Genomic DNA, 27,858 nt, shown 5'->3' on the forward strand with positions numbered 1-27,858 from the left:
AAAGCAAACAAATGTGAATTACACAAGTAAGAAAGATATATTATCAATGAATGGTTGATCATCAATTGATCATGGAATAGTTCAAATATTGTTGAGTGTAATAATTTTCTCAAAAAAGCACAGTGGGGTCAGTGACATCTAGCGGTCAATAGAAGTACTAAAGTCATATACTCGTAAACTTTATGTACCTACCTATACGATTTAGTTCTTATTTGTATCTCCAGATAGCAGCACATTGTATAAAAATGATTCAAGAAAAATGATACAGACGATGTGTGTGGGAGAGCCTTTTTATAATTCTTCAACTAAAGAAGCTTCTGCCATCTAGTGTTGAACAGTAAAATTATTCTGCGAATGTACTCAATGAGGGAGCGGGACAAAAAGTGAAACGGGGCAGGCAGGAGGACATTGCACGGCAGCCATATTTGTTATTGTGCTCAATGGAGATTTATTTAGATCATTTCATTTCAGTATAAAAAGGCTGAGAGTTTTTAGAGTTTGTGATGTATTTTATTTCATTTCATCCTTTTTACAAGCCTTTTTACGTAGTCAAATAAAACCTTCATGCAAAAGAGTTATGCTTATTCAGTGACCGTGGATACCCCCTCCGTGTAATTCGCTGAAGTCATCCAGCGAATTTTATTGAGGATCTATTTCAATAAATTGTGTGAAAGTGGCGGGGGCATCAAATAATAATGGAAAAGGGGGTCGACAAGCCGCCCCAGTCGACGTGGGATCTCCACTGCTCGACTGGGAGGAAGGAGATCATTTCAGTTTCGAGGATTCTGAACGTTTCGAGGAGGATTCTTTGTGCAGCTGGAGCTCGGAACCTGAGAGCTTGTGCAACAACTGGCGAGGGTGGCGTAGGCCGAATCTGCAGAACCCCTTCATCCCGCGCTCTTCAAAAAAAACCGTTCAAGGTAAATCCATTACAGCTGATCCTTTGTTTCGGTCCTCCAAATTTGAAGCATTATCAACGGAATTTCTATAGCACTCTCGTCTATATATATAATTAGCCCCTTTTTATGTCATCATTTTATGATAAGCAATAGAAACTGTGTTATTTTCGAATGGTTCTGATGTGGTTATCTATACATATTATGCTATATGTACCACAAAGAACAGGTGTTGTGAAGTCATTTACCTTTGAGTGGACTGAGCAGTTAATAATACCTTGGTGTCAAATCCCTGCCATTTACAGAGGCCCTTTCTTTGTTGTAGGGGCATTTGTGTGCATTTTTATTTTTTTGTCTATGAGTTCATGCTTTGTGATTGGAAAGTTTTTGATTCTTTAACTTTCACTACTTTCTCTGAAATTTTTCAACAATTGTAGCTTCTAATAGGGGAAGCTCATTTCATGTATTACAATGATTTAATGCATTAATATATTATTGAAATTGGAATCAAGATTTTTCACTTATGTTGACACCTTTCTTTGTGTGATCAGTAAAACATGCTTACATACCGCTTTACCAATAAAAAATAAACAAGCAGTGACCATGTGGATATTTTTTTTTCTTTCCATGTGGATAAGTATGACAGCCAAGCAAAGTTCAATCAATTTTTCAAATACTAATAATACACGTCATGTTCACTGGTTGTTTATTTTTTGTTGGTAACAATTTAGCTTTTCAGATTTAAGGCAATAGGTATTACAAATTTTTAATAGAGTACCTACACACCATTTATTAAAAACAGAGTCTTAGGTTTTGTGAATGAATACTGAATAAATCAGAAATGTAATATACACATAAATTTACAGAAAAAACAGTATCAACACTAAGTGAGCTATCTGCCAAGTGCGTAGCTTGCCACATCCCATTTGAGTTGGTGGAGCATGTGTACCCGCCGGTACCAGAACAATTACAGCTTCAAATTGCGTTCTGGAGTTTCCCTGACAGCGAAGATGACATCCGCCTGTACTCCTGTCTGGCTAACGGCTCGTCAGATGAGTTTCAGAGAGGAGAACATCTATTTAGAGACAGAGCAGTCAAAGATGTCCTGCAGATTGGTAAGTTCACTGCTCACTTTTTTATAATATTAATTTATTTTTTATCTCCTCTATTGACGTCTACAATTACATCTATACTGTGTACCAACTACCTATACCTTAAATAAATTATTTTCTTTCTTTATTTATTTAACTTTTCTAGCTGAATGTACAAAAAAAAATTGATGTAAGATGTTTTTAGTATTTCTGACATATGTACTTTAATTATTTCTCAGGAATTTATGTCTTTAGGAATTCAAAAAACTTGCAAAATGCATGATATACAATGCCTTTATCTGTATATTATGTTTATAAAAAAGCAAATAAATCAAACTAACTGTTCAGAACCCACACCTACCAGACGGCCTTCAATCTCAGTTTACAAACCACTGACATTCAACTTCTTGCTTATTTGAACCTGTTCCAATATATTTTATTGCCAAATATATTGGCATAAGTTTTACATAATTATTTTCATAGTAAACATTACTCATCATACAATTACAAAGTACTTTTATGTTGAGTAATGTCTGACACAGTTAAAACTTAAGTGTTAGAACACTTGACCCGAGTAATGTTTAAGAAGTGTCTTAATTAGACAAATCATGTAAGCCATCTCTTCGAATAGCAGTAGGTTTACTGTCCAGAATTTCCATTGGTTGATTTATTTATGCAGGTATTTACAGAGAAAATGCTTTTTTATTTTATCAGCCACTCAAGATATAATCTTATGTATCTTGCTTATGACAAGAACAGAGTAATCTGTAGGTATAATCTTTTTTATTTAATGTGTTCTAGTGTTGTGAACATAAACGGCATTTTTTTCTGTCTAAATGAACATATAAATGGAAGTGATAATTTTCGAAACAAAAATAGAATGTAATTGACATCTTTGTTTTTGTTCAAGCGCCACTTACAGTAATGATGTTCAAAGTTTGTAAGCTATGTTAACCTTATCAGAAAACTATGTCACTTTTTTGAATTCTCTGTTAAACCTCCTGTTATTTACACAGACTGAAATCAATCTGCTTAAAATTTTAACAAAGAGGTAGCCTAATACCTGAATTACAGGATTAGTCAAAGTAACTACATCTATCTAATAATTATAATGATTTAAGCATGTCAGGCCTCCACTCAATCAATTACAGGGGGTTACATAAAGGAATCTTGAGGGTCCATTACATGGCCCCCAGTCATAGAATAAGGAGTAATACTTACTACATATAGAACGGCAACTCCCTGCTCCCCACCCGCGGCTGAGCTAGATTTACCTCACCCCCGTCGGGCGTCAGACGTCACAAACAAAGGCACGCGTATACATTAACGTCAAAGTGTCTATGCAAAACGAGGTGTTTTGTATGAAGTGTCCCCAGTGTCCAGCTTCTACTGTGTATGAGAGTCTCACAGCTGCAAAGCACGCGTCCTCGAGTTAGGCAAAATCTGCATAAAGGGGACTCAACTCCATCCTAAAGCGCTTGTTGAGGGCAGTGGCCCGTGTGTAACCCACTTGCAACCTGGTAAAGTAAGAACCTCTTTCAGCGGCGCTAACAATGCTTAATATTCTCAGGCTTCCACCTGTCAGCGACGGTGCTGCTCAACATGCCGCGCGCGCAGTACAACGTGGCCGTCACGTTCGACCGTCAGCGAATATCATCGTGCAACTGCACATGCTCTTCCACTGCGCACTGGTGTTCGCATATCGTCGCCGTCTGCCTGTACAGAATACATTTGGTGAGTTCATGATATAAGTTTTGTAACGGCGTCAACCTTATTGGTTGACATCCCCCTTCGAAATTAACATATACAAATTGGATTCATTCTTAATCCAAATCATAATAAAATTCTAAATTCTCTTTGGCTACCATTATCACTAAGCATAGAGCAACACAGACTTCCGCGGACCGTCAGAACTCTCACTCCATAAGCTGCTGCAACTCATTTGATACTTTTGTTTTATTTTCTGATATGTTTTATAAATTCGGAATTTACATAATCTAAATCCAATCACATGACATTTTGTTATGTGTTATTTGCATTTAAGAAGCGATATCAACAACCCAATATTTATCTGCAAGAGAAAAGGGGCTGCATTAATCAACGTACGGGTCTTCCCCCATAAGCAATACAGACATAAAGTCACACCCGTTTATACACAGAGTGTTACAGAGGTCTTATTATAGAGAGATGCTGCGGGAACACAGTCAGTGGGACCGAAATATGCACAAAATGGTCATATTATAAAACTTTCCACACCATTCAATGCTTCTTTGGTATCGCGTAACCGCGACTAGCACTTGTGCTACCATGAACGATAGGTAAATCTACGTAGCATCATACGCCGATACGAGTTAAGAGGCGCCATGCGGACTCGTATAGTTTAATGCTGTAGGCATATCACCCTTGTTTCATATGAAGCATTATTCAATTCTGCGTAGACATGTGTTGGTCCGTAACTCAGATGCCTTGCTTTTACTTATTCATTTTCTATAATATAAACTACCATTATGTTCTATCACAAGACATAAGCTAGCATTCATGAACGAGATTTGGTATGGACCACTTCTACTATCTAGTGATCGACTATACTCCCTTCTTATGCATTAGCTCGTATTAGTTTTTTGTTCAAATCAGCAAATATATCAATGAAGACGTCATATCACGGGTTAGATCTAACTTTTAATTTCAAAATGATAATTTCGAAGTGATTTGATACCCTTCGAAAATTAAGGATTTCTTTCATTTCCTCAGCACCTATTTTTATAGGTATTTAACCTATGTAAAAACAAACTTATGATTGAATATCTTAATGTAACTGCATCTGGATACTTTATATGTCACAACGACACGGACAAAGTCCTACGCAATTGCACGTAGATAGTGTTTCGTAAACAAGTACAATTATAAAATATTCCTTTTAAAGGAAGAATCGTAAATAAATAAAACATGACTAATGAAATGTGTTAATCATAAATAGTTCCATTAAGTATGACCTAAATACCTGGAAGAAGTGACTACTTTGAGTAAAACAAGAGTTTTGTCTATAATAAATACCCAAAGAAAAAACAAAGACTCGAGTACTGCTTTCTCTTTCAGCCAACGCAAGTATGCCTCCGAGCTCCAGTTTCAGAGTCCCTACAACGATTAAGGAGAGACCAGTTACAGAAGTTCGCACAATACCTCATATCGGAGTTGCCAAGGCAGATCCTGCCCACGGCTCAGCGGATATTGGACGAGCTATTATCCGCCCAGCCTAACCAAATAAACACGACCTGCGGCGCACCAGATCCTACCGCAGGCGCTTCGGCTTACGAATATACCTCATGGTTTCTTGACGAAAAGACTTTGCACAACAATATCAATAAGATTTTAGTCAAGTTCTGTGTTCCAGCGCCGATAGTGTTTAGGTGAGTAGACATATTACGTCACAACTACATTAATAGACAACTTATAAAGTTGTTTTAAAAATATACAATTATATACATTATTATTTTGATGTGTTGTACAATACGACGCCAAGAAAGTTTCATATTCAGTGTGTGTTTGAAGATAGTCGAAGGGTTGGTTTTCAGTGGGACTGGTGGCATCGTGTTGCCATAAAATTTCTTTACTCGTTGCTATATTTAGCTGCTCTAGTTTTGTAAAAACAACATATGCTTGTCAGTCATAACATGACGATATCCCCTGGGGAGATCCAACAACTTTAAATACTACATACCTACTTTTTCTATTCTTTTCAAAGTAATGTTGATCACTTTTACTCATTTATTGTTTATAAAGTTACTTAATAAAATTACAATTTGAAAATTGTTTTACCCAAAATTGACTTGACTTAAAAGTATGTAGTTGTTACATGAGTCAAGTCAGGTGCTTTGGTGGGTCAGAAGTAACCCTGACAAAATAGGTTGATGAGGTTGGTCATTGATCTGAAAAGAAGAAATTATTTAGTAACCTGAAATAAATGGTTTACTCCTGGCCCAGAGCGCCCCCTTTGCCCCCCTTGTGTGTATCAAGCTTTACATCAACTCTTTCATATTGATCATAGTGATGTAAACTACCTGAGCACGAGCGCGCCTCCGGCTGCAGCAGAATGGTCGTCGCTCCTGAGGCCGCTGCGGGGCCGCGAGCCCGAGGGCATGTGGAACCTACTGTCCATCGTCAGAGAAATGTTCAAGAGGAACGACCGCAACGCCATACCACTGCTCGAGATCATCACCGAGGAAGTCATGGCTTGCGAACAGGTATTGTCTCTATTGTTATTATATCACCTTTTTTTTTCTTTTTCGTGTCGGAAATGTTAAAGAAAACCCATATTAGTTCATACACATTTATATTGACATCCAACATTAATTATACAGAAACCGTCGTCGGCAACAACGGCGTTCAAAGATTGAAGCCTGTCTAAATTCTCACTACATTTGCCGATTAAGTGTTACCCATAATAAGTGTTATGTCCTCTAATATGATGGACTAATGTTATAGGCGATAGGCTGATCCCTTATCACCATAAGGTTTATCATATCCAGCTTACGACATCGTATCAATAGTGGCTGCAAGTTGTCTTTGATTACTTGTGGCTCTGCCCACCCCATTAGGGACTACGGGCGTGAGTTTGTGTATGATGTATGTGTATGTGTGTGTTGCCCATAAAAAACGGAATATTGCTAAAGTATATAACTTTCTCAGATCATAGTATGGTGGTATAGCACCAAGGCGGCGCTGGTGGCGTGGGGCGGTGGCGGCGGTGGTGGTAAGCACGGCGGCGGCGGTAGCAACTCTGCCGCACAACATGCCTGCTCCTCACTCTGTGATGAGGTAAGGATTATTCTTTTTACTTAATTTTGGTAGCGCATTTTTTATGTTATTAGAGCATTCTAGGTGTCATCGACTTCACAACCCACACGAGAGAAGAAGAGCATTCTATTCGCCCGCAAGAAATTTTCCTAAGTGATAACGTAAACGTTTTAAAAAAGAAATGGAAATTACGTATTATTTATCACTGTTCGACATTATACCGTCTTTCTCCAGGTGGCGGACGTTGGGGGTTAAAAGGCCACATCTAAGCAATTCATCTAAAAAAGCAGTATTGCAATTTGACATTTGCGCATATAAAAGTAAGTGCGCAATGCAAACAAATGTCAAATGTCAATCAACAATTTTTTTTTTTGATGTGGCCTTTTTAACCCGCCTTGTAGAGTTATTTTATACATTTTTTTATCAAAATTGTCTCGTATCACCACAATCTCACTGCATGGTAAGAGATGTATGATGATGGCCTAAGAGGGAACACGGTTGCGCTCAGTAAATGCCTGAATTACTCTAGCTTTTTAGAGTAAAAGGGCATGGGCCGGTCTTATGATGGAAGATAACTTATGTCGCTTAGAGACATGACTGTGCCGGTCAAAGCTAACCCCTGGCATCATCTAGGGCCTTGTAAACTATATTTTTTATACATTGTTTTAGGTTTACGCGGTTATTATCATAATTAAAACAAATAATAACGGGTTCTAACCGCGTTTAAATCGCGTCATCCCGTGATCATGACACTTGCAACAGTGTCGAAATATCGCGAGTCTCATATCCCTGACTTAAACGCGGTAAGAACCCGTTATTCTGTGTTTTAACTATGTTTTTTTTTTTTGTAAACCTGGAGGCCTAAGTTTGCGAGGCAAGAGTGAATAGGCATAGGTAAGCATGGCTCATCGTCGACCACATCGTCCCTTACTATCAGGTGTAAAAAATATATATTTTTCTAACATTTACATTTGATGTGATTTGTATATATGATGTGTACAGGTGGTTGTGTTGTGGCGTCTGGCCGCGCTAAATCCCGGATTAGCTCCGCACGAGCGCGACACATTGCACGAACAATTCGCTCAGTGGCACATGAAGGTTCTCGATAAGGTAAGTTATCCTTAAAAACGGCAGTTAGGAGAATAAACTTGTCTATATCTAACAGAACTATATTTACTTTTACTTCTTCTTCTTCTGCTTTTGATAGATATAAGGCTTCACGTTTCATGTGTCCTACTACCAGCCAATTGTGACTTAACTTGTAGTATTATGGCACTGTAAGTGGACACGGTCGGCTTTAAAATAGCTATTGTGGTAATTTAGTACATACAATAAATATTTTATTGCCCAAAAGGAACACATACAATAGAAGAAACTACAAAAAAGAGTAGAAAAAGCGTCCTTATTGCTAAGGTAGCAATTTCTTCTAGGAAACTTCACATAGACCTCTACACGCGCTCTTCTATTGTATTACTAGGACATGGTAATAGTTATATCTTTCTCTTTCACGTGAGTTATTTATTGCAGATTTGCCGCAAATGGCATTAACTACTTGGCCGGATGATAGTGTATCTTTATGTACAATGAATTATTCTTCAATGTTACTATAATAATGAATGAATGCGTGCGTGTATGAAACGATTGGTGAATGTGGAGGAAGCAAAAGAAGTATGTCAGGATCGAAGTAAATGGAATTCCGTAGTTTCTGCTTACCCCGTTGGGAAATTGTCCTGAGTTTATGTTTTATTATACAGAACGACCAGTTCAGTACAATTATCGATTATATTCCAATAAGATAATATTTTACAATCGTCTCTATGCGCGGTAAGAATTAGATCTGTCAAAATACGTAAGCTAGTGTTGTGATGTTCATTAGCGTGATGTATAAGTCGATATTAGGTCGATCGATTCTTTTCTATCTAACAGTATGCATGTATGTGTAGTGTACAAAGGAACTCTCTTGTAAACAGGTGGCGAAGAACCGCAACAACCACATGGGCACGTCAACATCGCATACCAGACACACGTCCAGGTCGCACTCTCACCCGCCCTACATCAACGGAATCAGTGAGAACGAAGTGTTCCCCGGTTTCCACCCTGCTATGGAAGCATGCTTTCTCGAATGGGATGACTATCCCATACCGGGGGTCACGTACACAAAGGACCTGAATCCCTTGTACCACAGTCCTTTCACCATCTTCAGACATGCTGATAAGCAGAATGACGCCGTCCATCAGGTGAGTTGGTACTTTAGTATACCACTTTCTCTATAGTTACTTCTTAACCCGGTTTTTCAGATACAATAGTAATCATTTTCTTCTTAGTAGAAACTCTGCTGTAAGTACGTAGTCGTTACAAGAGCCATGTCAAAGGTCTTTGGCGGGTCAATAATAACCGTGACGCCATAGCTGCACAGGTTGATCACCCATCTCACACCCACACGATAGAAGAAGAGACTAATCCCGATTAGATTTCCAAAGAATACGAGATACGTTCAAGCAGTGGTGTTTAGTGGTTTTTCCTTCGCGGGTTGGAAGGTCAGAAAGGTATTCGCTTCTGTAAAAATTCAGATCTCTTAAATCTTCAGGTTAAGTATGTAGACCCTGTGAAAACGGGATAACGCTCAGATAATGACGATCGGTATTCTATCTTCTTTGTTTATATTTGTACCAATTTGTATAGTTTCTCCGGTCGCGAAATACCTTATACCTGTAGAGAGATAGATAAAATATTTTACTGAGCACAATGGACACAAGATACAGAGATAAGGGCAACAGATACAGAAAGGCACAACATGCAGCCTTATTGCTCATACAGCAATTTCTTCCAGGCAACCTTTAAGCTGAGTAGCGAGGCAGGGCAGCCAACTGAATTCTATTATCAGTCTCTCATTCGACTAGTTATTTGAACTCGTACTTTCTTTTCATCCACCCTTACGTTTGTCGCCACCCAACGCGCGATACAATACAACACTCGCGGTCAGCTGATAACTGAATCTACCCATCCAGGTGAACACATCAAAAGCGGTGCTCAACAATGAGATGTCACTGAGCTACCGGCTGACGAACCCGGAGCCGTCCTCGCAGGGCCACCGCACCATGGTGCACCGGAACAGCCGCATCAACGTCGACCTGGCCATCGCGGGACCGTCTAGCCAGGTACACTACCTACTGTACCTAAGGGGCCTTTTCAACTTTTTAATAAATGTTTGATAGTCTAGCCAGAGCTAGTGGCCTATAGAGTACCTGACCTTCTATTCCACAATTGGTCATCAGAAAAGAAGAAGAAAGAAAAAAAACACTTTATTTTTCTCTAAAGGACATTCAAGTCGGTGAAGAGTGGATGGACTTCACTAAATAGTAGTTAATTTACAATGTCATCGGCTGAAACTGCTTTTATTCAGTGAATAATGATAAATTTGTTCGTAGCCTTGCGGCTCGGGAGAAGGACCACGGGAACCGCCGCGAGATTCTGGCCCCAGTGATGGAAATCACTCCAGCGTATCGTCTGAAGGTAGGTCTACAATTATAATAACTCCAGTGTCTGAGTTATGTGAGTGACAAGACGGGAGAGGTATACAAACACTGATTGGTTGACTCTGTCAGCTTGACACTCAGTTCACCAAGCAATCAATTGAAAGAAAGAAAGAAACATTTATTACTTCCGGACACCACAGACAGACAGACAGGCAATTTCGTTCTCTCCCCGTCTCACCGCTCAGATAATTCAGACGGTAACAATAATTTGCGCGCAGAGTTTTTATTTATTTTGAGGAAGCTCCTAAAATAAGTAGCAGATATTAACTAAAGGCTAACTACAAGTCTCCACCCAATAGTGGCTATGTCATAAAAAAAAGTAAAGTACAAACATTGACATTCCCAAACTAGGGCTAATAAGTCACTTGTGTCACAAAGAAAGTTATCGCAATTTTTAGTCGCATCATGGAAACTTTGGAACAAAACAGGTCCAGATCCCACTCAGGTGGTAAACTGTATAGCAAACATTGCGATAGATGACGATGACATGAATCAAGTGATGAATATATTAACCTTTTGCAGGTTTTTGTGAAAACGAGGAAGAAATTTTACAACAAAGTGGGGGCGACACTGATTCTCAAGAGTCAAGTTCTCCTCCTATATCGTCGGATGACGCTCAACGACGGGTGTCGAACGACGATTCTGTGTCGGACGACGACTGTAACATGTACTTCTATGACGCGGCGGCGGCGCGACGTGTCGCCGGCGAGGGCGCTAGCTCCAGTAATGCTGTTGTTAATGTAAGCTACCTTCAAAAATATCTTATTATACGATATAAATTTGAGTAACACTTCTATGCTGCGTTGATTACGAACATAAACAGAACTCTGTCAGCTACTTTTTCTCCTGGGCATTGTCGTTTAAACCGTCAAATAGTGTCCTTTCTAACATATAGGGTGATCACTTGTCATTGTTTGTTTCAAGAGAAGGTGTAACTTGTCTTCTAATAACTTGAGGCTCTGTCCATTCTACTATACTAAAGCTGTAAATGTGTCTATGTTCTACTATACTAAAGTCAATGATGCTGGGCATTATGATGACCTTCATTACATTTCAAACTTTCTCCCTAGACGTCATCGAACACGGTGTACGGCTGGGAAAGCGGATGGGAAATATCGTTCGCGCGCGCGGAAGGATTACAAGCACACGGACATGCGAGAGAGGCTTGTGCTCTCGGTGCAAGATTGGCAAGGGAACTGCTTGCCAGGCCACCGGCTCTAGGAAGCTCTACTAGCAGTGGCGGCGGCGGACATGACCCCAGGAAGGCAAGGAGGCGACACAACCCGTCGCCGCGACTCTGCGCCGCCAGCCATCGCCTCTCGTGTCTCGCGTCTGCCACCCTCGCTAAATGCGCCTTCTTGTGCACGGTTAGTACTATTTTAGCGATGTTAAATCTTCCATTATATTTATAAGTACAGTTGTTTTTATGGGTTTTTAGATTCACCTGATATTGAATCCTAGTTTCTGGCAACTGTTGCAAAATGAAAATATGGTATCATTCTATACAGTGAATAATTTGATTATAATAAAGTCCAAGTGCAAAGTTCTAAAGCTCCATTATGAACGTCGCCCGTAGGTCAATCTGGCAGGTTAACACTTAAGGGACACAGACCACCACCCACTCACTTTTAATTCATAATAGTTTGACACCTGCAGGGCTAACATGCGCAACGGGATAAAATTATCGAACGATTCAATAAATTTTGTCGAAATGGATGTTTGTTGTTTTCCCTAACATGCGTGGCACGTGATTTTAGTTCGTATTTCGACAGAACTACCTACTGCCTTATTTAGGTTCACATAGTAGCATCAATCGACAAAATGATATAATTATATCGGCAGAATGGATAAAGTGACCGTGACAAAATTGTATTACGTTGCGCATCTATCCCTTCAATGCGGACATTGTAGACATTCTATCTGAATACGTTAATTTCTTTGTTTGTGTTAAATCACTCTCCTGACACTCCATACAAAAATCATATTCTTCCCGTGTGACGCCTTACCGCGTAAGTGCTACCGATACAGACAATCTGCGCGCTCCCCCTTACCATTCCTTAGCGACTTACGGTCATTTAGACAATTTGGCGTGAGGCGGAGAGTTCCCGATCTACACGCAGTATTATTCTTTATTCTATGGTTATAGGTCCTAGCAGAATTCAGTGAGCATCATGAGTTAGCGTTCAGAGTGGGTCTGTTCGCGCTGGAGATGGCCCGACCACCGGCCAGCACGAAGGCCTTGGAAGTGAAGCTCAACAACCAGGAGACGGAACTAGTGGCCTTGTTGAAGAAACTACCCACGGGCGCCGAACAACTGGCTCTTGCCAGGGAGAAAGCGGAGCAGCTTCGTGACGGCACGTTACGGTACGACCAGTCATGTTTTACGGAATAGATGTGTCCTAATCTCTAATCCTAATAGATTGCATTCGAAAACCATGCCAGTGTATAATGACAGCTAAAAAGAATTTGAATTTCGATTGCGTCAGCTGATGTAGATAACTGAAGCAAACTGTACCTAAATTTATACACAATAAATATCTTTATCGTTTTATCTTTACTGTTAGAAAATTTTGAAATATAAGACAGTTCATTTATAAATAGTCTTCATAAACGAGAGCTCCCACTATATAATGTAATATCATTGCGTACAACAAACATAAATCGTTGGGCGTACATAACTCGTAGTGTTGGTGTAGCTTCGACCATCGAATCTCCTAATATCAGACGAACGTGTTCTATCAACACACCATGCCCGTAGCAATATACCGAAATTTACGAAATCTGCTTACCTAACCTAAAAATTTAACAAGTCTAGTTTTTTGGTTTACCAGAATAGAAAACCAGCCCAATTCCAGGACATATACATCCGAAACGTACTCGGGTATGTGGGTTTCCTCGCGATGTTTACCTTCACCGCTGAGCACGTGGAATCCAAACATGAAAACGAAAACAATTTTCGAAAATCATTAGTCCGTGCTCAAATTGAATCTGCGACCTCATAATGAGAGTCAATCGTTATTTCAACTAGGCTACACAGCTGCGGATGAGTTTATAAGATGCCGTTATATGTCGTTAGACCAATCCCGATTGCTTCCGTGAACTTTCAACGTGTATAAGATATTGATTGAGCGAATCATCGCGCTTCGCTTAATTCGCTGATTTTTAACCCAATGTATTTATCATAGGAACCGTGGCCCAGCATTACTACCTATGGCGCTAGCGAGCTTCCTGTTCGACGTCCTAGTTTTATCGGCGACCGACAAAGAGAACAAACATCCTGTAAGTATATTTATTATCATAAATTGATATTCACTCTGTAATTATTGCGTTTTTTTACATTTCAAGCTATGAGATTTTTTTACGTTCATGAAGTTCTGGATTAAAGCAACAGACATGTTCACAACTGTTCATCAGCAACAAGTTGAAAGTATTTTTTTTCTATATTTTCTCCCTAATTATTTTATATCTGTTTACAGGCAAGATTGCCCACGGACGAGGCACTGGGTTTCGAAGCGACAGTGGCGGCCTTAGGGCTGAAAGCGAACGTGTCGGAAGCCGAACACCCGCTCCTCTGTGAAGGCACTAGGCGGCAGCGAGGAGAATTGGCCCTCACATTACTGTCTTTCTACAAAGATGATCCCGTCAAACTTGCTAGGATTATGAATAAGGTACAATATAAAAAAATAATTAGAGAAAAAAATTAAGCAAAATAGACTTAAAAAAAATCTGTTTTATTCTGTTAAACACTCAGAACATCAAGATAACATAATTTTATGCAAGTATCTCGCTAATACACTTACTGAAATATTCAATAAACTTACAGCTACTAGATCGCGAGATCCACCAGCTTACCAAGGGTCCGATGGTGAGCATGTACTACACGAACAACCCGCGGTTGGCGGCGTACCGGCTCGACGCAGCGCACGGTCCGCACGGAGCACACGCACCTCACGGGTCGCACGGCCCGCACGCGCCGCACGGGCCGCACGTGTCGCACGGACCGCACATGCAGCTCGCGCCACACGTGCCGCACGTGCAGCATATGCCACACCCGCAACACATGCAACATGCGCCGCATCCGCAACATCCGCAGCATCCGACGCATCCTGCCCCGCCCCCGCCACAGGTCCGTGGCTTTGTTCTATACATATACCAGAACTAGTGTACGATTTTGATAGGTTGAAAATGATAACTATTCTCAATGTATGTACATTTAAGCCAATCACAGGATATGATTCCTAGTTACACAAACGCGTGGTATTTTTATGTTCTAAGATCTTGAGACAAAAGTGATACCTCAAGACTGAAAATATGAATTCCAATAACTACCAATACAATGATAACTTTCGGGTTCTATTTTTAGTTTCACGTGTCCACTAACTTTTGCAAAGTTTCCAGAGAGTACTAGGCTGGCATTTATTCGGTAGATTCTGATGTTTGGTGTGCAGGGCGGATGCGGGCTGGTGGGCGACATGGAGCGGCTGGGCGCGCCCGAGCCCGGCGCCTCGCCGCCGCAGCCGCCGCACCAGCCGCACCCCGCGCACGCGCAGCACTCGCAGCACACGCAGCACACGCCGCTGCCCAGGCCTAAAGACTCTAGGTAATTGATACATTGCGGTGGAAAGTTCTAGTAGATATCGTTGTATAAGAAAATATACATTTTTAGCTTTCCTTTTTGAAATGTTTGTAAGAAGTTTTAAACATATGAGTGGGTTTTCACGGAAACGCGCAAAGAAGGAAGGGAGAAGACGCTCTGTCCTTCTCTTTCTCCCGGTGATTGGTCGATTCGTACATATCTGCTCGTCTCCTCTCATTTGCGCTTTAGTGGAAACCCACCCTTGACGCGAGATATCTTAATCACATTGTTACTGCCCACGGTCCCGAACTCCAAAAACCAGTATTTTTGAGATGGATAAAATCTATGCTTATTTTGAAATGTCAATTTAATCTTTCCCCAACAGATACAAGGGCAAACGCCTGTACCCGTCTGTACCGAACCAGCCATCGGAGGCGTCGGCACACTTCATGTTTGAACTGGCCAAGTCTGTGTTATTCAAGGCCGGTGGGTCGTCGAGTACCAGTCTCTTCACACAGACATCTTGTGCCAGGGAACACCATGGACCGCACAGGTGGGTTGATACTAAAAATTGTGATAGATTTTCAATTGCACACACAAAATTGGGGATCAGAGATAGGGTACACTCCTTCACAAATGGTAAACTTACCTGTGCAGAGATCAGGGGGTTTAAAGAGGCTACATCGAAGCAATTCATCTAAGAAAGCAATATTGCTATTTGACATTTGTTTGCATTGCTTATACTTTTATATGCGCAAATAGCATAACGGCTTATATCTCGACTTTCTGATATACTGATTGATAGTCAATCAATCGAACAAGTATCTGCCCCGCGGCATGGCAAATGCGCCATGCGCGGCGTGAATTATATCGAGGGCGTCCACCAATACGACGTCTATCTGCGGAAATAACAATCGCTGCGTCTATTGGTCGAAGCTCTGTACTACAATCTGCCGGATAGTTTATCAATCACTTATCGAGTAAATAAACTATCAAAAGCTAAACAGAATGAAAATCAAGTATGTGTACAACATGGTCACTTATTATCCCAAAAACTGTGACATTATTTGGTCTTTTGATAAAATAACAAACATCCTATACATGTTCCACTGCTGGGGCCTCCCCTCCAATCATCCGAAGGGAGTTCTTAACGTGTCAATATATTAATAAGGGTCAATTTCCAGAGGTCTACACATGGCGGCCTTCCAACTAGGCCTATACGCTCTCGGCCTACACAACTGCGTCAGCGCTAACTGGCTAAGTCGCACATATTCTTCACACGTCAGTTGGATTACAGGTACTGTGTTTCACAATTAAGAAACTACGTAAATTTTCAGTTTTAAAGGTAAGAAAAATATCTTAAAGAAAAGCTTTTTTTCTAATCGACCATGTAGAGAACAGTATGAGACTTAGATAACAGTGGAATAAGTGAAAGCGGTATGTCAAGATAGCAAATAAAATTCCGTGATCTAGCGAGAAATAGAAGTAATCTTACATATAATCTGATCTAGCCTAAAAGATCTCTGCAGGGCTAAGGTTTCCTCTTTCCATTAGGTGTTGTGGTAGACCTCGAAAGAGATGGCTAAGGATTTGGACGCTTACCGGATGAAATGCCGGAGTAAGACCACGAAAAATGGATCTTATATCCCCTTTCTTTATTTCCTAGTTCCCTTAGGTTTCATTTACACCGAACGCGCAGCGGCGAGAACAACTCAGAATTTGACAGTTGTGATAATTTTACAGGGCAAGCAATGGATATTGGAGCACCAGCTATCCTATTCCTGATAGACGCTTGGGAAGGACATTTGACACCGCCTGAAGCAGCTGGCATTGCTGATAAGGTAAGACAAGTTGTAATTTATCACTTTTAGGGAATTTGACAGAACTTTAATATAATATACCTACCTATGTAACCCGCATACAATAATGTAGCTAGTTCTCTTTTTCGGAGTATTTTTCCTCGTGCAATGCTACCTTAGTGCATCCTACTTGGGTTCAAAACTGTTTCACCACTAGCTAATAAATCGATGTTCTGTTTGTTTGCATTCTTCTTCTATCTAAAATGTGACGTGGATTATCATCCTTATCAACCATTATTATTGAGTCACCTAAGGCTCCTGACAGGGCTCATGCAACAATAAACATAATACATAGATATGTAAAATTTTACGTGTGCAATAAAGTATATTTGTTTTGATTTATGGAGGAAAACGGCCCGATCTCCCATCCATCCATAGGGAAGGCCCGTGCCCCAGCAGTGGGGACGTTAATGGGCTGATGATGATGATAATTTTCCATTGCCAGGCATCATCCGGTCGTGACGTGCACATGGTCCGCGCGGCGGCAGAACTCGCTCTGTCAGTGTTACCACACGCGCATGCGCTCAACTACAACGAGATACAGCGCGCAGTGCTACAATGCAAGGAGCAAAGCGACGCCATGCTTGAACGTGCCTGCCTCACCGTCGAAGCGGCTGCTAAAGGTAAATATTCTATTCTGATTTTATTTTTTAATTTAATGTCTGTGTTGTGTGTTATTTTTATTTTAGCTGATAGGCTGATACGTTTATTGATACGTAATATCGTAATTTGATACCGCGGCCCCTATGCCCAGAAGTGGTAGATGATACATGCCTTCAGTATTTCATCACTATAAGTATACTTACTTATACAAGTGTAGTAACACTTGATGATTCTTATGACTTGAAAATTATCAATTTATACGATGCGATTTATTTCCGGACTATGTTCCATTTGACAAAAATAAAAATAGTTAATTATACACTTATTGGTGCATGTTCGTACTTGGTAAGTATGACGATGATGTACCTTTACACAGCAGTTATTTCAGCTAATCCGCGTCTATGGTTTAGCGGTTAGAGCGTTGGTCTCTCGATCCAGAGATCCCGGGTTCGAATCCCGGCGAGGACCTATCATAAAAATCACTTTGTGATCCCTAGTTTGGTTAGGACATTGTAGGCTGACTACCCGATTTTCCGAAAGAAAGATGATCTGTGCTTCGGAATGCACATAAAATCCGACTGCTTTACGCTCCCTGCTACTATTTACTTTAATGAGTATGTAGATGTTACACTATCACAGGGGCCTTGGGAGGTTTAAAAGTAATATTGACACCAAAGTTGATGAGGTCGGTCATTCACCTCACCACTTACACGTGAAGATTTCAGCTAATAATGAAGCTCGTTATCATTTAAAAATAATCTTCCATCTTTACATCTTTTAATTGATAGACAAATGTTCACTTCGCTTTTGAATGAACACTTCGTTGTTTTTATGGCGTCAAAAGAACTTCTTAGTGACTGTCTTAATAGTGAATGCTTCAACAGGCGGAGGGGTATACCCCGAGGTGCTATATACAGTAGCGCGGTACTGGCACGAGCTGTACCTCCGTCAAGCCACCGAGGACGAACCATTAGTCGAGGAGCCTCAATACAGGGCGCCCCCGCCCGTCGCAGTACCCGTGCCCTACCCGCTGCCCTATCCCTTCACGTACCATCCTTACCCGCCTCCCATATACCAGTTACAGGTGAGTTGTTGAACTATATTATTACTGAAGATTTGACCGAGAAAAAGAAAAAATAAACAGACACCTAATTTCATAAGAAGTGAGAAAATTTATAGTTTGTAACATCACTTGTGTGACCCACTTTCATATTAAAGTCGCGAGCAAGTTGATTCGTGACCGAGGAACCTCAACTCGTCTGTCAAATTTGACAACTCGCGCTTTGACATTTACTCGCGCTGTTATTTATTTATTTATTTTCTTCAGTTTTATTAGTGGAACTGCTTGTTATTTTGGGCATTCAACAAGGACTTATTTCTATCATGATAGATGATAAATGATGGAGTGACGACAAAAAAAGTCGCCACTCTTAGCAATCTACTTCTTTGAATCTAAAGAACTAAAGATTTCCACACGCACATGGCAAAATAAACCTTCTCTACATAGAATAAGCATTAAGCGAGAAATTAAAATGTTTTCTACAATTATGACAAAATTACCTCATGCACATGGCAAAATAAAACTTGTCTACATGGAATAAGCGAGAAATTAAAATGTCTTTTACAATATTACAATAAAAGTGGATCAAATGTTTGCATGGAAGAGATTGTTTTAACAAAGATTAGTCAAAGTTTGTAGGAAACATATGTAATCAATAATGCACTATTTGGTCCGGCAGTACGGAGGCGCGGGCGGTCCTCACCCGGCGCCACAGTACGCGTTACCACCATACTTCGTGCGCGGTCTGGTGGCGCCGCCGCATCCCACGCATGCGCCGCATCCACCTGCTATCGCTGTCAACGTGAGTATATTCTTATAAGCATTGGTCCATTACAACTTACATAAACATCACGTCATATTATTCTCATGTAGTAGCAGAGATGTTAAAGATTAAAGTCAATCGGGGAGGACGCTTCGCCCCGTTTTAGCAAAGGCTTTTGTATGAAGTTGGGCACTAGCAACATGTGACGTCACGAGTTCCTATTGCTTTTTCATTCTAACATCCTAATTTTCGACAATTGTCAACTACCTACCTACTTATCGATTGCAATTCGAGTCATCCTTATCGAAATTCAAGACTTACACAACCCCCTAATTTATGTTTGTGTTATGCAATAAATGAATATGAATATGAATCTGTAACGGATGGTCACTCGTATTATATTGAAATTCACAGGCGTATCTCGTATTAAAAGTTTTCGCAGACTTCGGTCATGCAATCACCGAACCCAGTGTACGAAACACGCAAACTGTTCACCCTGGAAAATTTATATTGTATGTAGTGTTGATACCTTGGACGTTACCAGCTGTTACGGGTATTGTTGAAGTTCTGGCTAGTTTTCCTAGATTTTGGTTTTTTATTTCGTAGGCACTACTGCAGGGCTATACCAGTCGGATTATCTGTTCACACAACAGTGACAGACATGTAATGTTCACTGATATATTTTTTGTTTATATTCCAGCACCCAGCACCAATCCCCCCACCGATGCCAGCTTCGCACGGTGCGGTGGGCGGCGTGCCGGGGGTCAGTGTGGCCGGGGTCGGTGGGGTCAGCGGGGTCGGAGGGGTTGGCGGGGTCGGTGGTGTTCCCCCACCGGCGCCCGGCCCGCCGCCGCTGCCGCAGGCGCAGCTGAGGAGGTTACTAGCTGCATACAGGGTCGGCATGCTTGCGCTAGAGACGCAAGCGCGACGGGTACACGATGATCGGCCACAGAACAAATTCGGAAGGTACGAACTTTTCCCGGTAACATCACAAAGTGACACAATATCACAGGCTTGTACAAGAAAGTTATCAAGATCGAAACAACTTTAGAAATCTAGTCTCTGATTAACCGAGTTAAGTTTACGTTTCTAGCAAATATTATGTTGACGCGTTGGGTCTTGTAAGTTCCAACAGCTAGAGTTTCTAGTTGTAGCTATTACTAGAAAATATTGCGCAAATGTTAAATTGCAATTATTATTATTTTTAGATAAATTGTTTCCATGTGGTTCCTTTAACCCCCAGTTCTATTTGTTGTTTACCACTCGTTCCTAATCATTACTTTCCAGAAACCCTCCATACGGAGACCACGTGAAGTGGCTCCTACGCATATCAAAGCGTCTCGGCGCGCAGTACCTTCACCAGTTCTGCGTATGCGCTGTCAACTCCGTGGTGTCGCCGTTCGTACTGTACGAGCTGTGTGTGGAGTCCGCGCACTGGCTCGCGAGGGGAGGGCCACATCAGTTGGTCATGCAACATCTCAGAGGCACGTTAGCGCCCCTCGTGCAGAAATGTCAGCAGATGTAAGTAGTCAAAAGTTTATCTTGTTGATACCTGTCAATAGTCGATAAGCCAAGTCGGTCGCTTTCTACCGTAAATGAATTGGCTGCCTGACCAAACACCATCAACCGTCGTCAGAGTATGCTCCGTACACCGTCCGGTTAATTGATTTTTTGATGATGGAAGGCCAGGGGACTTATATACATATATATGCTGTTTATATTTTGGGAATGAGTAGTCTTCTTAGAGAGTTGGGTAAAAAATTATCGATCATTCTTATATCAATAAGTATTCTAAGCTGTGCAGTACTAATGTCACCAAAAGGCGGACCCCGGTGCGGGTCCGTACCGCTGACCTGTTATTTTTTAATTCGATGTATCCTTATGTAAGCCATGCTTGTTACTCACGGGCCGCGGCCTGCAATGAAATTAGTTGGTGACGCCTGCTCTATCCTATCCCAGGTACATACAATGCATACATCAGAAGCTATATCACCTAACGGCCGTGGAATACGAGGAGTTCGTAAGCATCGTGCTGTCCGCCCGCACGGCGTTCCAGCTCACGCCAGAAGGCAACACGCAGTTCAAGGAGTGGCTCGCCTCTCTACGCAGGTTAGTAGTAACGTAAAACACGGGCGTAGCATACAAAATCAATGACGCTCGGATATTTTGTATAACTGAGTTCCGGATATTTATACCCGGTGTTTTTTTTTTCAAAGTTCCGCGAATTCCGACAATAAAACTAAATTTTCAGGTCAAAGTCGTGCAAGAAGGATCTGTGGACCCAACTGAACGCTGCGTTGCAGACGAACGGCAAATGACGGCGGCAGCCGATAGTTTGTACGATGCGGTGCGCCGCGCGCAAACTGTCACACAAGCGATGGCCGCGTTATCGGCTCGTATACCACCTACACACACTCTAACTGTATTACACCATGTGTTATTTGTAATTTGACCACACGCCAAACTGGAACTGCAACAACGTAACCAAGTTTACATTGTTCGTTAACCCGTGTCATCGCTGCTCATAAAGCAAGGCAACAAGATCCAGTGACACAATATCAACATATTTATTAGTTACCGCAACAATTTGCTCAAATAACAAATACGTTGCCATAGCAAGTCCGCATACTATGTACTTAAAACACTTATTTCATCAGAAATACGTGATGCGTTTGCCTAAATTACAAATGACACATTCTTTACCCAACTCTGATTTGAACACATGTCTCTGTTAGTTATAATTAAACACTCGATTTGAGGGTAATCGATCTCAGAAAAAGAACATAATGTATCGGTGATGACAGAAAAATGTTGCTAACTCCTAAATAATGAATGTTAGACCTTTTTATTTATTATCAATCCAATCGTTACACTTTGAAGAACGATTGTGGCGTTGAGGATGTTGCCAAACCCGGTCTCAATTCGTGTTTAAATTGTATTATTTACTTGTAAATTTTCCTTAGTTCATTCACTCCGTCATTCCGAGTAACATTGAAGGGTAAATTTAAAGCTCATTTTGATGGTTGTGCATATAATAGTCTGAGAGATTGAGTTGTAAAAGTGGTAATTGTAAGGCGACTGTTAGGCATGCATCGACACGGCTTCACTAAAACAGGAGTTTAGCAACATTTAGCTTGTTTTCTTTTGTGAAATCTGAAATCACGTTTATAATCACTTAATACTTTACAAGACTATAACTTGCGCAGATTTACAAATATCGATATCTCAAACAACTACACTAAATATTATGCGATCTTTAGTATGTGCTAGAAAAAGTCTTTATAATTAAAACACATAATAACGGGTTAAACAATGTATAAAGTCTTTATAAACACGATTTCACATTTCGAAGCTGACAGTGCAATGTAACATATATTTCATCCTTATATTTTTACTTTAAAGCTATACTTATATTTATTTACACTATATATTGTGGATCTTTAAATATACATTGCACGAAGTGAATTCCCGTAATTTTTCTGCTTAGCTTAATTTGAACGATAATTTGACACGCTAACTGTAAACTAGTCAATGTTTTTGAGAGACTGTCATTGGTGATCCAATGAAGCTTCACTACTCTAGCTCATTTAGTATCTTTTTTTCGTAATAGTTTAAGTGACGGTTTATTTTTAATATCTTTGGTAAGTTTGTTTCTACCTGTACGGGAATAACAGCACAAACAAACATCTGCAAAAGATATTAAATGATAACTTAATGAGGAAAAATGTTAATCAATAACAGAACCGTTATTTCGTTTAGAATACTTTTTTTATGAAGAATAAACAAGTTTTAGTTTTGGTTAACATTTCTAGTTATTTTAGTCAACTTTGCGTGCTGGGTAGGCAACTGTTCAACTTCAACGAATTTATCCACTAAATAGAGCTTGAAAGAATTTAGTTTCATTAAAGTACATAAATTTTAGCAATGCATCATTTTCAGATTATAACTAATATTATAATCTTTAATAATTGAATTTAAAAGAAATAAATGAGTTGCCTGCCCGGCGGAACGCGTCTATCCGCGCCCACTTAGCGAATTATTTTAAAGATCTCTTTGCGTGTTTCAGTACGCCCCAATTCATTTATATCACTTCATGCTTTTAGGAAATACAGTACATAAGTAGCTGTTTTTTAATTTAATTTTTCGGAGTTATCGGAGCAAAACAGAACTTAAAATATATATTTAAGACTATGTGGTTGAAATAAAAATATTTGTTAGGTTTAGAGACGGAAAGTAATTGTTACGTAATAAGGGTCGACGTTTATTGCTCGACAAATGCGACATTATTGTTGTCGAGTTATAAATCGTTACATTGTCCGTGTCGACGATCCTGACACATAAATTGTCTAAACGAGGGACGAGAAAAAAATCAAAATTGATAACCATAGTCCATATTTGAAATTTGGCTTAAGAGTTTCAAGTGACCTAAATAGTGTCATTAGACTACAGAATATTAGGCAGAATGTAGAATGATGACCGTCGATACACTATTTTTGATATTCTCTTGTCGAAATTTGCAGTTTCATGATCGTTTACGTAATGAAGTCTTACGGAGGAGTAAAGACGTGCGTTCGATTAACTATAGTACTTTATTTACAAGTTTATATTATTATTATATTGTAATGCAAAGTAGCGTCTTGAGAGCCTTTGGAGTATAACTATATAATGTATGCGGCGGAGGTACCGGCAACATCCGTTTGGGTCGACTGTAAACACGTTCCGATGTCAGCTCGCTTAAAGTATACAAATTTGCATAATAGAAAATATTATATACAAGAGTCATGGCTGAATTAGTTTATAAAATGTATATGGATCAATAAGATCTTCCAACTGTAAAGCAATATTGTAATATCATTTTATATAAACGTATTAATATATTAAGCTATCTCATTAGCTATTTTACGGTGTACACTCATTTATATTGAGTATTTTGCGAATGAAAGCATTGATATGACGGTATTACAATAATTTTGTACGTATTTATTATATTCAGTATGCATAATAATAAAATCATATCCTTAGTATTGCTATGTCGGACGGTTATTTGCCATATTGATTACGTAATATATTGCTGGCGTGTCTAATGTTGTGGTATCAAATGTAAATGATAGAGTCAACAAAAATATTGAGACGCAATCTACGCACATGCCTTATTTAACTCCAATAATTGACAAGTACTATTTGTACTATGACCAGCAAGATTGATATAACATCACAACCCTGTCTAGTTATAAATTAAAATAGTAATAAGACAGTATTTTGTATTTGATATTAATATTGAATTTATCAGTTAAAGTACCCAATTTTTTAAACCCAGAACCAAACCAAAACAATCCACAACGAAATAAAGATTTTAAGACATTGAAAAGGACAATTTAACTTTACGAAGCATTCGTATGGCATGTGTAGTTTTGGCGAATAGTTTATTGAATGCGACTTAGGCTTTTTACAAGGCGGATTCATGACTATGTGTGCTATGTATGGCGTCCTGACATCGGAGTGGTATACCAATTTGCTGCCGGTCCTCACGTCGAGTAGTTTTAGTTCAATATCTTTATAAATTAGATGTTTATGTGCATTCATAAAAGTGTGGATGTTTTCAGCATTCAGTAGATAGTAAATTTTTAGAATGCTAGTTAGTATAAATTGACATTTGTAACCATTGGATAAAAGCTGCGCTGATGATATTTGCAACTTGTGAGTGCTCGCCTGGACTGGTTTGCGACTCCACAGCGATTTGCGTAGATCATTTGTTTCGGTCTAACGTTGTCAGCGCGTTTGCTTCTAAATCTACTACCTTGTCGAAACTTCGAGTTCATAATGACTCATAAAGTATAGCGTACATATGTACATACATTATAAAGTCTTTGTGTTCACAAATCGAGTTCTTCATTTTCATAACTTGAATTATATCATGTAAATGTTGTTCGTTTAGTTGTTCGTCCAGCAAGCAGATTTCTTACTATGAAATAAATATATGATATATTTTAAAAATATTTTTTCGTGACAACTTGCCGTCCATAGTTACGTTGCATTACTGATTTCGTAGTCTTCGTTCCGCATTATCCTATTAGAAGGTCTATCAGATGTCCAATACAGCATAGTTAAATTTAGCCTCTCGCTAAACATTTTCTCTTACTACTGGTAAGTTTCATAGGGAAACTACTTGTTCTTCATACAAAATTTAATATCGCTTCGACATTTTGTCTCAAAAGAACTATTTTTACACTTCAAATTGTATTTAACACAAAAAAAAGATAAATATATCGTTAGTTTGGTAAATATAGATGGTTAGTTCGGGATATATTTTAATTAGTCGTTTAATGCATGTTTATAGTTGTAACGCACCCAATGTCAGGGAAGGTTTGTGAGGCGGTTCATACATGTGTGGTTTGTTTTGCAGCCTTTCGGCTCGACATATCATTTCGATTGCATATTTTATTTCTCTATTTTGCAGAATTATTCATTCAAGATTATTAAATCCAGATGTTACCAGGTTTTTGGTGAAAATAGTGTCGTATCAAATCCATTTTTGGTAGTGGTTTTTTATCTGTGAACCACATTTGCAAGTTTATTGTACTTAGGCTCGTTGAGTTATGGACATACAGACATTTATGTCTGACACGATATCACACCGCACCAATAAAAGCATGCGGTTGGCTCATAAGAGGTGTATTGGGAGAAAAGAGCCGAGTGCCTAAGCATTATTGAACAAATATCTATAATCCTCACTCCTTCAGACGTCATTTGTTGTCGTATGTCTCTTCCACAATCTGTTTGTATCTTCTTAGTCGTTCTAGTGATTTGGTATGTTCAGTTGGAGAATGCATTATAAGCTCGACCCCGTTGTATTGAATACATTTTGTCCTGTAATACTCAAGGCAATGCATGGACACTACGTCACATCACAGTTAGTTAGAGATATCGAGTCTATTTAGTTCTAAATCGATAATGCATAATTATTTTTATCCATCTGGATTTGTAGTTTAATTATACACTTTGTAAGTGTGGTTTCTCCGCCTATTAAAGTATGTAATCATTACAGAGTTCGAATGGCTACTTATTAGAGTACGTAATAAAATAAATTTATATAATGATACTCTTTGTTCATATCGCATACTTTGTCATTTGCAATTAACAAGGAGGTACAATGGATTAGAAATGTCTTACGGTTTGTTGGTAATTTTCGTACTTACGCAATTGTTAGTTAGTGCTGCACAGTTCTGTCGTTCACGCTATAAGTTGTAGTTGTATATGTCTACTATCGAGTCTATCGATGCTCTCGCAGGAAGACTGACAGCTCCATAATGTAATGGGAATTTATGCGGAGTCTTAAAATTTAATGCCCAGGATGTCTGAAAACAAAATGGCTTAGTGTGCCCTGTTTGTTGATTGATTGTGTCCCACTTAACTCGTTAAATTATTAGTTCTGATCCACCACCTTGTTTTGTGACATCCTGTTTAAGTAATAGAAGTGCCCATACGTTATAATATATATGAAGTGTAAACTATAGCACTAGACATTTTTGCTCCGTTGTCGCAAATGGTTGTAAGTATAAAAGTATAGTTAATATTATTAGTAAAGTAATAGACTGTTTGCACGATTTCTGGTTTGACCATGTCGACTAATGTATTGTTCTAAAGTTGTCGCTCATGCAGACATGCGTTGTTGTTCTAACACTTTGTGATGACAAGTTTGACGCGTGCGGTCGGAGCCGGGCGGCCGCGAGGTCGGCCACGGTGCCGTATGCGTCTTATACAACATTCGGCAATTTACCTACTTGCAATATCTACCACTATTATAATGTATGTTTCCACCTCAAACTCGAAATATTTTGACCTCTAGATAATTTTTATTATTACTTTTACGATTACACATTATATTAAGTCTTTTTTGGCAACATATTTGAAGTAACATTATTTAATTATTCAATATATACTTATTCTATATTTAATCACTTGTTTCATTCGTACTTACATTATAATATACCCATGTAGTGGTGCTGATGCCAGTACACACCATCTAATTTTATTTTAAGTTATACCTGTCATTTCCTTATCCGCCGAAAAGGAAGACATGTCAATTTTAGGCAGAAATTTAATTAAAAAGCCCTCAAAGTTTTACATTGGCCAATAACCCGACAGAATTAAGATGTCAACACACGTTAAAAGGGTTGCATATCATGAGGTGAGATGCCTATTTTATTTGCTCGGGTTATTCATTCATTCATTTTAAAATTAACAATTGTCAATTATCCGTCCCTTTGCTTTTCAGCGGATAAGAAAGTGACGGGTATAACGTAGAATAAAATTAGTTGTCTGCAGGAATCGGGGCCTTACCCGCATAATTAAGATCGTTAGATAATGAGCATCATCTGTTAACTAATAAGGAACACTCATATTATCATTATTATACCTACTCGTATCGTGAATTGAGTGCTGCATTGACCCCCCGCACCCGGTTGAATTGGTTGGTAGGTTTCAATTTGTAAATATTTACTTAAGCACCTCGTCTGGTAGTACCTATTATTTAATGATAGGAAGCATTATATCAAATATTGAGTCATTATTGCGGTAACAGTAATTAACCAATGAAACGACACATACATTCGGTATATTTACAGATGTGTTTAAGATAATAACAGAAATAGTTTTAATCATAGCCATTTATATAAAGAAA

General features: G+C 39.4%; 1 protein-coding gene across 1 annotated transcript; it reads left to right on the plus strand.

Annotated features, from left to right (window-relative positions):
• The first annotated feature begins 46 nt into the window (after positions 1-46).
• LOC126369778 (zinc finger SWIM domain-containing protein 8 homolog) lies at positions 47-27,133 on the plus strand. The gene is made up of 28 exons (XM_050014343.1): positions 47-53; positions 648-920; positions 1,763-2,011; positions 3,558-3,721; positions 5,084-5,394; positions 6,033-6,228; positions 6,674-6,802; positions 7,784-7,891; positions 8,752-9,018; positions 9,790-9,939; positions 10,210-10,294; positions 10,840-11,057; positions 11,388-11,684; positions 12,464-12,681; positions 13,503-13,596; positions 13,794-13,985; positions 14,141-14,443; positions 14,745-14,917; positions 15,279-15,446; positions 16,078-16,190; positions 16,637-16,734; positions 17,198-17,375; positions 18,240-18,439; positions 19,095-19,217; positions 19,879-20,144; positions 20,466-20,699; positions 21,138-21,287; positions 21,430-27,133. The coding sequence occupies exons 1-28, from the start codon at positions 47-49 to the stop codon at positions 21,494-21,496; spliced, it is 5,031 nt and encodes a 1,676-aa protein (XP_049870300.1). The 3' UTR covers positions 21,497-27,133.
• The last annotated feature ends 725 nt before the right edge of the window (positions 27,134-27,858 follow it).

Source organism: Pectinophora gossypiella, chromosome 9 (genome assembly GCF_024362695.1).
Source record: "Pectinophora gossypiella chromosome 9, ilPecGoss1.1, whole genome shotgun sequence".
Taxonomy (NCBI): domain Eukaryota; kingdom Metazoa; phylum Arthropoda; class Insecta; order Lepidoptera; family Gelechiidae; genus Pectinophora; species Pectinophora gossypiella.